The sequence below is a fragment of the Merops nubicus genome, unplaced genomic scaffold, assembly GCF_000691845.1.
Source record: "Merops nubicus isolate BGI_N331 unplaced genomic scaffold, ASM69184v1 scaffold15378, whole genome shotgun sequence".
NCBI lineage: Eukaryota > Metazoa > Chordata > Aves > Coraciiformes > Meropidae > Merops > Merops nubicus.
Genome location: NW_008627855.1, coordinates 1 through 12,681, shown reverse-complemented (window position 1 = coordinate 12,681; position 12,681 = coordinate 1). Strand labels below are relative to the sequence as shown.

Sequence of the window (12,681 nt, the reverse complement as noted above, 5' to 3'; positions counted from 1 at the left end):
GCAAGTAGGCTGGGGATGGACAAGAAGATGGGAACGGCCACAGCCAGGACAGTTGCCCTGAACTGAGGCCTATCCAAAGGGATATTCCATATCCTACGATGTCAGGCTCAGCAAATGAAAGCTTAATGAAAGGAGAACACATGGACGTTTATGGTTCCAGCACCTGTCTTCCCAAGTAAACACTACACAGAGCCCCAGGAAGTGGTTCAGTGTCTGCCTGCTGGACACAGGCACTGTGGAAACGGTTGAACATCTGACACGGTGATCAAATTCTTTATTTTGTTTTGCCTGCAAGCAGATTTTGCTTAACCTCTTGAATTGTCTTCATCGCAGTCCACAAGTCTTGCCCATCTATTTCCTCCCCATCCTGCATGAGAGAGGAGCGAGCAAGCAGCTGGGTAGGTGCTTGGTAGTTGGCCAGGATCAACCCACCACACCCACATAGGTGTGGGGAACATTCCCACTTTTCACACAGAACAATTGCTTCCTCAACACGGCTACTGACTTCTCCCACACTTTCTGGTGCGAACCTGGAGAAGGCTGTAGACACATCTTCCTTGCTGGTACCACCACCTGCTCAAAAAAAACCATCTCCCCTAAATTAACCTCTTTGCTTTGCACACTTACCAATAAAGGACACGTCTGTGCACATCTGCTTCATAAGCAACTCAAATAGCCTGTCAGACTACAGGAGGCAGGTCACTGCTCCAACCAACACGGCCCTTTCCTGCAGCGTTCAGCTCTCGAGATGTTCCAACCACTGATACTTGGGCTGCACGACAACGGAGCTCGTGAGGCCAAATTCATCCATGGCACTCTCTCCGCTGTGCATCAGCCCTTCATTAGGTGTTCCTCTATGCTAAACTATGGGATTTCTGCCCCAAAACACTCGCTCCATCCACGCTGAACCCATGGATGCCCACGATAACACCCCCTTTACTTGCTCATTCTATCCATCTATCTATTAATTGCTCAATTAAAGAGCTCTGTTCCATCACACACCTTCCTTCTTCACCCACCTTTGCAAGTTTTGTGTATCATCTTCTCCTATACTCGGTCTTCAGAGCAGGGACCATCTTTTTCTTCCTGTGTAAAAGGCCTCTCTAAAACCTTGAGGTCTTCACACAGCCAAGATGCGTATTAATGTGGAACATAGGGCTGATACAGTCCTAGTAAGGCTCTTCAAAGACATCTCCAAAGCAACAGTCTTCACCAAAACCCTATGCATACACTGGGCATGCATGTGATAACAGAAATGAACCTTGCAGGTGAAAAACTGACTTAGAAGCAGAAAACAATAATAGCAAATAGCCTTCCATGAAGAGAAATCAGCAATGACGTTCTACAGGGATTAGTGATGTTGAATAGAACCATAAATGGAGAAGAAAAAAAACCAAAACAATGAGAAATTCCATTGGCAAAACAGTTATTCATGGCTGTAATAATTAAGACTGAAGGGCTGCAGGAGGGCCTTACAAGATTCACTGACATGGACAACAGAGGGCAGTGAAAGGCGTCCATACACATGATAGAACATGCTGGGAGAAGACCCTGCAAAGATCTATAAAAATCATGACAGCAAAGGCTGAGTACACATTCCCTCCTACAATGCAAAACTAAGGTAGCGTTGAACGAAGGCAGCAAGAGACATCTCAAATAATGACCAAAGAAATCAACGGAGAAGATACTCATCAAGAATCATTAACGATCACAGCTCTAGATAAAGAAATATGCCTTTTTGCTTCAGCAAGTTATTATTCAACATAGTTCTGCTTAAAAAACAAAAACACACACACCCAAAAAAATAACCCCACAGCCAAACTTCAACATTGCACAGCTGGCAAAGGCCTTATAAAGGCTCACAATAATAACAGTAAGAGACATGGATCTAGAGAGCTGTCAGCAGAGGTTCTACTGCTGTCAGCTTCACATCTGTAAGAGCTTTCCTATAAATATCTGCCCGATTCCTAGATGACATAAATAGAATGTATTAAACACTGATCATTGACCTTTCCATGACAACTCTTCTCAGGAACTCACAAAAGTTGTGACGCACGTTAGGATAACAAAAAAAGAAAACATAATCTACAATGGGGGTTTGTAATTTACATTCTGTTTCTCAGAGACAGGCCATGGAATTCCAAAGAGGGAAAGTTTATTTGCTAGGACTAATACAGAAATGCCTCAATTCAAAATATAGACTGCACTACTAAAAATGCCTGTCTGCATCCTTTGATAAATACGTTCCAAAAGAAAAGTTCCACAGTCCAAGTCTTTTATTCCTGGTATTAAACAAACCTACACTCTTCCAAATACACCCATGTTGTAAATCTCATCTACCAGAAACATTCACGTTTGTTGAAAGAAGGAATTTCTTCTTGGAAGTCACCAAAATGAAGACGAATATGGTCCAGATGAGCAGCAGAAGCGTTTCAGCTCTGCTGCATCTTCCTGCGCACCTCTTCCAGCGCCGCTTCTCGTTCTCTTAAGAGCTGTTTAAGTCGTTTTATTTTTTCATCCCGGATGGTTTCATCCAAGTCTGGGGGAGTCAAAGGGAAAACGTCATCTCTGAAAGAACCTTCAAAGATGGAATCTTGTGAATCGCCTTCACAAGACACTAAAATTGGAATGCTTGAGTCTGGGACGTCGCTCGGTTGAGAGCAGGGGTCTTCCTCAGAGTCCCTCCCTACAGACAGCAGAACAACGTCTGTGGAAACACTTTGCTGTGGTAACACTGGTGGAGGTGAAACTCTCCTGTTAATTACACTGCAGCTTGAGCTGGTACTTTCTGAACTTGGATTTGGGGTTGATTTGACTGAATTTTTCCTTCTCTTTGCGCCGTCTGACAGTGGTGAAGATTTTATTTTTCTTTTCTTAGTCAAACCCTCTTCCCGATCCACAATTACCTGTACAGTCAAGGAACATACAAAACATACTTCTGTTAAATTGAGAATCATCCCACATTATAACAGCATACTCCCCTAAGCACAAATGACAAGTTATTTGCTGCAAGCCTCTTAGAATTACTAAACGGGAAACGTTTCTTTTAGCAATTTGAGCACACTTCTGTGTTCAGGATTTTTCTAGCAAAGATTCCCAGTTAATAATTCAACACTGAATTCCTTCCTTAGTCAACAGTATGCTTCTGCCTTTCCCATGCATATTCCTGTTGCTGCTCTTTAACTGTACTGTAAGACAAAAACTTGCCATCTAACTTGACAGGAAAATTCAAAACGTAGAAGAATTCTTCATACTTACACTTCCAAAAGCTCAAACATCAGCACTACTGGCCATACAACATGGCTTCCTCCCAGTTTTTTTGTTATTTAATTATTGGCTGAGAGCAGCCAGTAGATCTCTCAAAGCAGGGCTCTTAACACACAATTATTAAAATCTGGAAAAGCCTTTGACTGGGTAGAGGAGAGGCATCCAAGAGAAAATTTAGAACACTGTGGCTGAACAGAACTACTTTGGATGGATAAAATCACTTTAATGCATTAAAATGGAAGTCCTTCCATCAAGGGAACCTTTCCAGAAGCATCCAAGCAAGCTCCTAGCCAGAGGCAAAGGTCTACGTTTAGAAAGACATTTGTACCTCTAAGGATAGAAAAGTGGACAAGTAAATTTCTTTTAATAAACCCACATGTGACCAAGTGGGCACCTCTGGAAGTCAGCCACACCTAGTGACTCGAGTGCCTTGAAATAACAGCGTTTGACTATCTCAAACTCAAGGGTAGAGCCTCAGAAGAAATTACTCTTCTACTGTTCTGCTTAAATCCATTGCTCTCTGTTGGCTCTATAACGAGGACACAGAGGTATGGTTTCTATTCCAATAACGACCATCCCTTTAACTCTTCAGCCACCACTAGAGGGTCCGGTCTTTTTCAAAGTATTTGTTCTCCTAATTGCCTCCAGAAAAAGAGCTCAACATTCTTAGCTGGCACCCAAGTCACAGTGAAATCACCCAGCTCTGCTGTGGCACACCAACACGTCCTAGGAACGCTTCTCACAGGGTCTGTACCAACCCCTGACTCGCCCTGAAGGATCCAGAGGTGGTGGGGTCCCAACGCTCGCGCAGCTCTCCAGTGACTATACACATGCTGCTCTCTCAACGTGCTTCAGTACATGTTTTAGCACTGAAACATTTCAAGATACCTTTTCCTCTTTAACACATTCCTCCTGTTGGTTCGTTATTTCCACATCTAACGAGGATGAACTGCAAGAGTCATTTCTCCTTTTCAAGCCGTTACTGGAACAAACCCTTTCTTCTGGTTTCTCACAGGTCTTTAATGGCATTCTCTTAAGGTACACTCTCTCTTCCTTAAAGAGACCAAATTTTTTCCTTAGTTCCAAGTATTGTTTCCAATGTGACTTCTCCTGGTGTTTGACTTGAATACCCTTTCTTGGTGAATTCATCTTTTCACACTGGATCTGAAATATATAAACAGTGAGAGAGCCATCAATCACACTCTCTCACTCTCTCTCCAAACATATAGAAGCTACACACAAAAAAATAGCTACTAGAAAGACAGGTGGACATTTGTGTTGTCTGCCATTCTCCAAGAGTTACATTTACCACTGGTAAGTCAATTTTGAGAAATAATCTACATATTATCATAGGTCTAACACTCATTAGTAATTTAAAACCCCCAAGTAGATTGTAGAACATCCAGAAAATGCACAGTCCGACTAGTAAACCAAAGAGGGAAAAGAAGCAACAAGGGAATTCCCTGTTCTAAAGCTTCAAAGTAACAAAGGAAGACGAGGGGAGATCAGACAGTGTCTTTACAGTGGCACCTCCAGGCTGCTGAGCACGTTTCAGATCTCCACTGGGGTGGGTAACACTAACAAAGTATTATTGACTATCAGGCACCTCTGGTACCCGACCTCACTGCACCCTGAGCTATTTCTGATCTTCAGTCTCACAGCAGTATTTCTGGCAGTCCATGGGCTTGCCAATTTATGGATTAAAAGCAGCAAACATTTGATGTGCTACTTTTCACCAAGGTTAAAGCACATCAGAGTGCTAACACTTGCCATTGCACAGCACTGGACCAAAAAAAACAAGTCTATTTTCATGATCGTTCTGGTGGAGAACAATCAAAAAAGATGCCCTAGAGTCTGCTGGAAGGACCAAACATCTAAAATTTGCACAAATATGCTTAGCTAGCATTTTTCTTCCACCTGGTCAACAGAAACAAGTATCAATTAGCTTCAGAATGGTTTTTTTTTTTTTAATTTTTCTGGAGGCACATGCATTCTGGCCTCTTGAGCAACTGAAAACTTGACCTACAATCCTTCATGGGTAGAGTTCGTACGGTTTGGAGCTACAGACGGTTTACACATTTTTGATGTTATGATCCTAAAAGAACATTGAGGTCCAGCCTGAAGGAGGAAAACCATTAAAGAGATTCTCAAGAGATTCTTCTGCCTGACATGAAACCATGAGTCAAAGGAAGCAGATCCCTCCCCATGGTGGCATGAGAGGAAGGAAACGCAACTCCTGCCCTTGGCTGTCGGGAGACTGGAGCTGACTTAGTCCAACACCAGCGTCCACCTCTGGACCACAAACATGCTCTTCCACTTTGCTTCCCTTTTGTGTGGCTGCAAACTTCTCTACCTACACACCTACAACACAGTCGAGGGCTGTGCTGTCAGGACGTGGCATCAACGTTAGAAAGCAGACAGCTGCCAGAGCTCAAACAACGAACAGCTTCCCTAGAGTTTCAGGGGTTACTGACCATTTGTCTTGTGAGAAAATAAGAAGTCATCTTTTCCCTGCCCCTTTCTGTTCTTCATGTGTTTTCTCACTTGCACAGTGCAATCTTATTGGAAAAAAAATATTTATTGACTAGAACCACATTTTAGACCAGCATGTCCAGGGGCAGGGTATCTGATTACAAAAACTTATGAACTTATTAACAGCCATTTAATTCAAATAGAACCAAGGCCAGATAATTTAGGAGAGACTGAGATGGGCATGTTTATTGGCGTTACCTTTTGACAGTCTTCACTGAAAGCACATTCTTGCTCAGACTGAGGCAAAGCAGCACCTGCTGCTTTGGGGGCACAGCTCTTTTCTTTGCCATTTTGGCACACCTTTTCCTGTGTCCCCACTGCTGTCACAGGGGTCACTCCACTCGAAATGCCCTTGGCAAAGGGCAAACTCTTCCTCTGGTCTTCAGTGGAATCCTGCTGGTCAGCACTTGGTGTCACCAGAACAGCAGGTGCAGATTTTAAGTCATTTCTCAAGTCATCCAGTGAAGAATCTGTTGAGTCTGTACTTGGATTTGGGTCCCCCTGAGACACCACCACTCCTTTGTTTTTTGACAAGACCAGATTCACTACTTTATTGGTTATTTTATTGACTGCAGTAGAACCAATTAGCTTGGCTGTCTCCTTTTTAAGCGAAACATCAGAAGAGGAAGATGCTTGTTTGTCAGCTGGGGCTGATAGGATGTCAGAGCCTCTTCTGGTCAACAAATAGACCTTCCCGTTGCACATGACCAGGGCGTTATCTTTAATAGCTGTGATCTTCGTTTGGCTTCCACCAGGACCGCTAGAACAGAGGGGTAAAATATTGGAGGCGTTAACTTCTACATTCTTCATGTCTGCCAAAGTTTTCAAGATCTGGGAAGCCACGTTATTCGAGGACTTCACAGGAGTAAGGCAAGACACTGACGACTGCGGATTTCCTTGCAGAATCCATTTGATTGGAGTTTGCTGGCACTGCTTCCCATCAGATGCCGCTGCCTCAGGGGAAGCACCGTTTCCCGTTTGGGTAGCTGTCATTATCAATGCTTGTGCAACTTCTGCCCCTCCTTTTGCACAGGCAGCTTGCAGATGCTTTGGGAGCATCGTTTTCACCGTGTTCACTGGAGACACGTAAATAACAGTCGGTATTTTTGCGCCCTCAGCTCCTCCAGGCACGTTTGTTGTTGCAGCTGCAAATATTTTCTGCTGTATTGCAGGTGGTAAAGAAGAAGCTGGGACAGATTTCACCTCTGCATCAGCTGGTATCTGAAGGTGGTGGCCAGATGGCAGCACTGAAGACTTGGCAGGAACTGGGGCAGTTTGGGGGTTGACCAACATGTATGTGGTGTTACTGGGGTTGGATGAGCTCATTACAGCAATGTTCTGCAAAGAGAGTCTGTCAACGGGAACACAACCACTACCCGTTGACTTGGGAATTAAGCTTTCTTTTTCACAACCTGCCCTACCACTTTCCTCTTTGTCTAATGTCCTTGTAAGAATTATATTTCGAGAACTAGGAGACTGAAAAACGGGTATTTTAACAGATGAAGGTGCAGCCGTATTGCCAAGCTGTGTCTTAAAAGTAAGATGGACTGGACTAGAAACGTTCGCTTTAGAATTATTTGGCATGGCTGAAGACTGAGCTATTGGCAGAAAGCTTCCGGGAGATTTAGAAATTGGAAGTAATTTCAGAAGGTTTTTTCCATCTGGTCCCGGCGTCTGAACTACTCGGTACATACAGCCTGCAACGCTTAACAAAATAAAGAAAAGGGGAAAGAAAAAGAAAAATGAAAGAGAGCGTTAAGTGAACACGGCATAGATATTTCCATCCATGTGCATCAGTGAACTGTAAACCCAGTGCTGCCATGCTTCAGAAGCACATCAGCTACTGAAAAACGCCAGATCTAACCTCCAGGAGCCTCACTGACAAAAATCACACTCATCTACTTGGCGTACGTTTCGGGTTAGCACTTCAGAATACTATCTGAAAACCATGTCCAGCTTTTCCATCTCAGGGCAGCAAGAAATGGCATCCTTGTCGGATGAAAATAAAAGACCCAAGGAAACCCCTTAGATAATCCTCCTCTTCTACCTACAGGGCCTTTCATTCAGAAACAGAAAAACTCTCTCCAGATTTCAGAGAAGCTGTACTTTTTTTGATTTCTCATCTCACTGTTACTATCAGTATCCCTGCTTAGTGCTATGAAGGATGGATTTCAGGAAAGTTTTAGGCAGACAGACTACAGAGGGGGCCATCTTCAAAAAGATGAAGAAAACCCACCTCAAACGTTATCAAGGTGCTTGTATTTATGAAAAAAAGAAGTCTGGGAAGGAAAAGGCTTCAAAAATGAGGAGAAAAAGACAGCACCAGTGAAATCTGAAGAGTAAATACAGACTTTCTGCAGGTGAAGATAGGAACTCAAAACAGCAAACAGACAGAACCTTGTCAAACCAGAAGTTAGTTGTGGCTGCTTCAAAGGCCAAGATTTTTTGAGTCCATTGCAAGACAGAGAATCTTTCCCACTTCAAGTGAGTTTGCCCATATGCAAAATCCCCAAAGAACTCCTGGACTGTCAGAAGGACCATGTAATGCCCAAACCACTGCAGGAGCACCATGGCGTGTTGAGTCCTGTACGACCAGTTTCCCTCACTAGTAAAGAAGAGACCAAATGAACTGGAAGTAGGTTTCATGGTCTTGACATCAGATCCAGAATGCTTAAAAGGCAAAGCTGCCCACTCTACTTTCAGTCACCCAGAGCATTCTAGCTCTGTCCCATTGACTTTCTACAGCTGAACGCATTGAGAACATGAACAAGAGATTATTTCCCAGTCCAGATGATGTCAGGATTGTGTTCTGTTCACTGCCAAGTGGTTTTAAAATACTGGCTTTTTGTTTTTTTCTGGCAGTGAAGTGTTACAGAGTTCAGGCTTCCAACTCAGCTTGGAATAGAGCGACTAGGAGAGATTATTCCTGCGTCCCACCGTTGCATCAGCTCAAGAAGTCAGTCAAGACTTTTCCCATCAAGTAAGAAGTCACAAGGATGCTCTTCACTCCCAGAGTTGGACAGTTGCTGCTACAGTCTGAGGAGTCACGTTCCCCTTGGTGGTCAACATAAAAACCCATGCTATTGCCTGTCTAAATTCATAAAGGTTTTAGACAAGCAGAGCTTTCCTCATTGTAACCTTAGAATTCAGGCCCATGTCCCATATTTTGGTACAAAGCCTCATTTCTAGGCATGCTGTGTGAAAAAGTAGATGTTTACTTAACAGGGCAGGAAAATCTGTAATAATTTTGTTTAAAACATGGGCAATATACCACATGGTTCCTAGCAGAAGCTGCCATCAGAGGTTTTAGTAGTAAAATGAAGCTGGATGTTTTGGAATCAGAAATGACAGTGAAGAAGAATCAGCACCTAAGGGTAATGATCTTACAGAATTATTTTTGCTTAAGCAAAGAGCAAGTAGAAATATTTGTATGCCTAAAGTTCATTAAAGCAGAGAAAAACTCAATTTTGGAGCCTTTTTAAACCTCCTAGTGCTACTGATAATGCAGAATAAGGAAGATCAGGACTGAGCTCCTGGACAGCTTTTTGCATCTGTTATATGCTTTGAATCATGCTCTACAGTCTCTACTTTTCTTCTTCATAGAATAATTAACATTCTGAAGGCAAACCCAGAAGGAAATTCTCATCAAGTCCCCCAGACATGGAACTGCTGAGCCATTCCAGCTTTTACAGAGCAAACAGGCACTTACCTTAACTCAAGCTAACTAGCACTGCAAATAGGCATCAATGGGCAGAAGAAACCTCCAAGGAGGCACGTTCCTCCACCTGTCAAAGCAAGGGGAGACCTCTAACTGTTGGGCAAGAGGAGGGGGAGCAGATCAGAGAGAGCTGAAGCAAGGAAAGCAGACAAAGAAAGGAAGATGGGACAGAGGATGCATTTCCATGATCACTTTCTTCAGCAGCAACGCCACTTTCCAGTGCTCACCTCCTGGTATCTACCTCGAGTCACTGTTCACTTAAAAAAAAATGGACTTAAAAAATGCTTCTGACACTGTGCTACCAGCAGGACCTTTTATGTTGACTGATGAAGAAACCTCCTTTAAAAAAAATCCAGTTTGAACACCAGATCATTCTGCTTTTCATGACTGCAGAAGACAACTGCAGCTTTTCATCTTCACGCTCTACGCAAAAAGAGCAAGGAACTCCAGAACTGAAGTTTTCTGGAAAATACCATTCCTCAACTTGAAACAAATCTAAGGACTTACAGGATTATAGAATTTTAAAAAAGCTCCAAGATAGACAAGAAAGAAGGAAAGGAAACGTTCAGATGAGATATTGGGAAGTTGTATTCACACACATTGACTCAAACATCTATAAAAAAAAAGATCATAGGAACATAGAATGGTTTGGGTGGGAAGGGACCTTAAAAGTCATCCAATCCAACCCCCTGCCCTGAGCAGGGACATCCCCAGCTAGAGCAGGGTGCTCAGAGCCCCGGCCAACCTCCCCTGGGATGGTTCCAGGGATGGGGCAGCGACCACCTCTCTGGGCAGCCTGGGCCAGGGGCTCAGCACCCTCAGCACCAACAATTTCTTCCTTCTCTTCAGTCTAAATCTCCCTCTTTGAGTTCCAAACCATCCCCCCTTGTCCTGTCCCAAGAGGCCCTGCTCAAAAATCTGTCCCCAGCTTTCTGACAGGTGCCTTAAAGCACTGAAAGACCACCAGAAGGTCTCCCTGGAGCCTTCTCCAGGTTGCCCAAGCCCAACTCTCTCCTGCTGGGAGATACATTATCAAGTGATGAAGAGGAGGGCTAGCAGCTACTTAATTCACTCTCCAGGACACTGTTTCTTTGAATATTTTGTTTTAAGAATCCCTTAAAAAAAAATCTTGCCATCAGTATTCTCCCTTTAAAAGTATCAGGTTAATTTAGTTTAATTTTTTTTCCTAAAAAACAATAAGAATTTTGTAAATTCTGTTCTAACTGGGGGATTTTTCCCCTAATTACTGTAGTCTTCTTTCTACTCTTCATTCTGCTTCACTTCCCCACCCCACAAATAAAACCCTCCCCAATTCCCATATATTAACACTTAGAGACACTTATCTTGTTCAGATATTTCAGCATGGCCCAAGGCCTGACTCTAAGGCAGATCCTTGAGCAGAACTTGTGGAAAATAACCTCATGTGAAGGAAAAAATAGAGGGTGGACTGGTAGAAATATTATCTAATGTCACCATAGGAACCACCACAGGAGAGGACAAGAGGAAACAGCCTCAAGCTGCCCCAGGGGAGGTTTCAGTTGTCCCTGAGGAACAATTTCTTGCCCTGGAGGGTTGCCCAGGGCTGTGCCAGGCTGCCCAGGGCAGTGGTGGAGTCCCCACCCCTGGAGGGGTTTCCAAGCTGTGGAGATGTCGGGTGAGGGACACGGGGCAGTGGGGACCTGGCTCTGCTGGGGCACTGGGTTAGGTTGGAGTTGGCCAGGTCCTTCCAACCCAAACCATTCTATGATCAAATTCTGGTCGTTGCCTTTTTTTAAGAGTTAAAAAAAAAAAAATCTATGTCATTTACAGAGAAAAGAGTCAACTCAACGACCCTGTTCTTGGCCAAAAAAGGTCGTTATTCCTTTAGGCAATTAGCAGTCTTCATGGCACTATTGAAAGCTTCCAGGCCAGCAACACAAATGGCATCAAGCAGGAGATGACAGCAGAGATGACAGGAAGAGGAAGATTTATTTAAGAAGAGGAAGATTTATTTAAGAAGAGGAAGATTTATTTAAGAAGAGGAAGATTTATTTATCTGTAACAAGCTAGAAAACAGAAGAGCAACACACATTTCCTTCAGTTGAATCAGAATTCTTGTTTTCTTCACTTCCATGACCAACCACACCAATTTTATTGCCTGAAGTCCTCATCCCATGTTGCTTCTTGCTCTTCCCAAGCAGCAGGCTCAAACAACAAACCACTGAGTATTCCAAAATTCCTCTGTCTCTGATTTTTGCACGGACAAAACCACCCTCAGTCCATTTTTCAGGAAGTGAAACCATTTGCCTGCCACCACCCTGGCAGCCTGACACACAACTCCAACAGAAATCATCATCTAAAAAATGGAGCAGTGGAGATAAGATGGAAAAACTTGCTCCAATTTTTGGGCAGGAGCAGCTACACTTTACTCTTCCTCTAATCCCAGATATTCCTTTAGAAACAACTTTAATCCACAGATATTAATGGAACAAATGGAGACTACAGCTCACTACAAAGCTCCTAGAATCAACTTCTTTGTATTTAATGGGTCAAACACAAACCAGGAAGCAGCAAAACAACATTTATAGTGAAATGGAAACACACACCAAGGGCCAACACAGAATGAATTGACTGTAAACATTCCAAGCAGCCACACCCCATCCCTGTATCAGCTGAACATCATAACAAACTCTTTTGAGAAGAAAAATGAAGAAAAACTGGAAATTTACATTGAGTTTGCATAAAACACTATCAATCCTGCCCAAAATTCAGGTCCAAGCCATTCCTAAAGGCTTGGGGGTTTATCAAAATCCAGCAGCTTCCAACAATGGCACAAGAAATACCTTCTGTCTGACAACAGCTTTGGACAGAAGCACTTTGGTTAACTGTGGAATATTCTTTGGACTACAGATAATTATTCCAGGAAGTGTCAACTGCCAGGAAACGTTCCCTGTGCTGTGTATAAACCACAATTCAACCAATCAACCACCCAGTCGCCCTCCATTTTTTAGCCCCCCCCCAGCCACAAAACCTTTCGCAGAATCCCAAAGAACAGCTCCAAAACTACACCCCACGGCCCCAGGGAGCCAACCCAAAACTCTTCACGGGGCAGATGAGCCAGGGGAGGACTCGAGAGACGAGCACAGGCAGCGGGAGGCAGAGCACAGCTCCAGCAGCCGGCCCCT

The 12,681-nt window shown here is 43.5% G+C and overlaps 1 protein-coding gene across 1 annotated transcript; it reads right to left on the bottom strand.

Annotated features, from left to right (window-relative positions):
- Nucleotides 1-2,432: 2,432 nt before the first annotated feature.
- LRIF1 (ligand dependent nuclear receptor interacting factor 1) lies at nucleotides 2,433-7,504 on the bottom strand (the record flags this gene model as incomplete). The annotated part of the gene is made up of 3 exons (XM_008946491.1): nucleotides 2,433-2,906; nucleotides 4,156-4,431; nucleotides 5,998-7,504. Coding segments are annotated over 3 exons (2,257 nt in total), but the record flags the coding sequence as incomplete, so codon positions are not given.
- Between the last annotated feature and the right edge of the window lie 5,177 nt (nucleotides 7,505-12,681).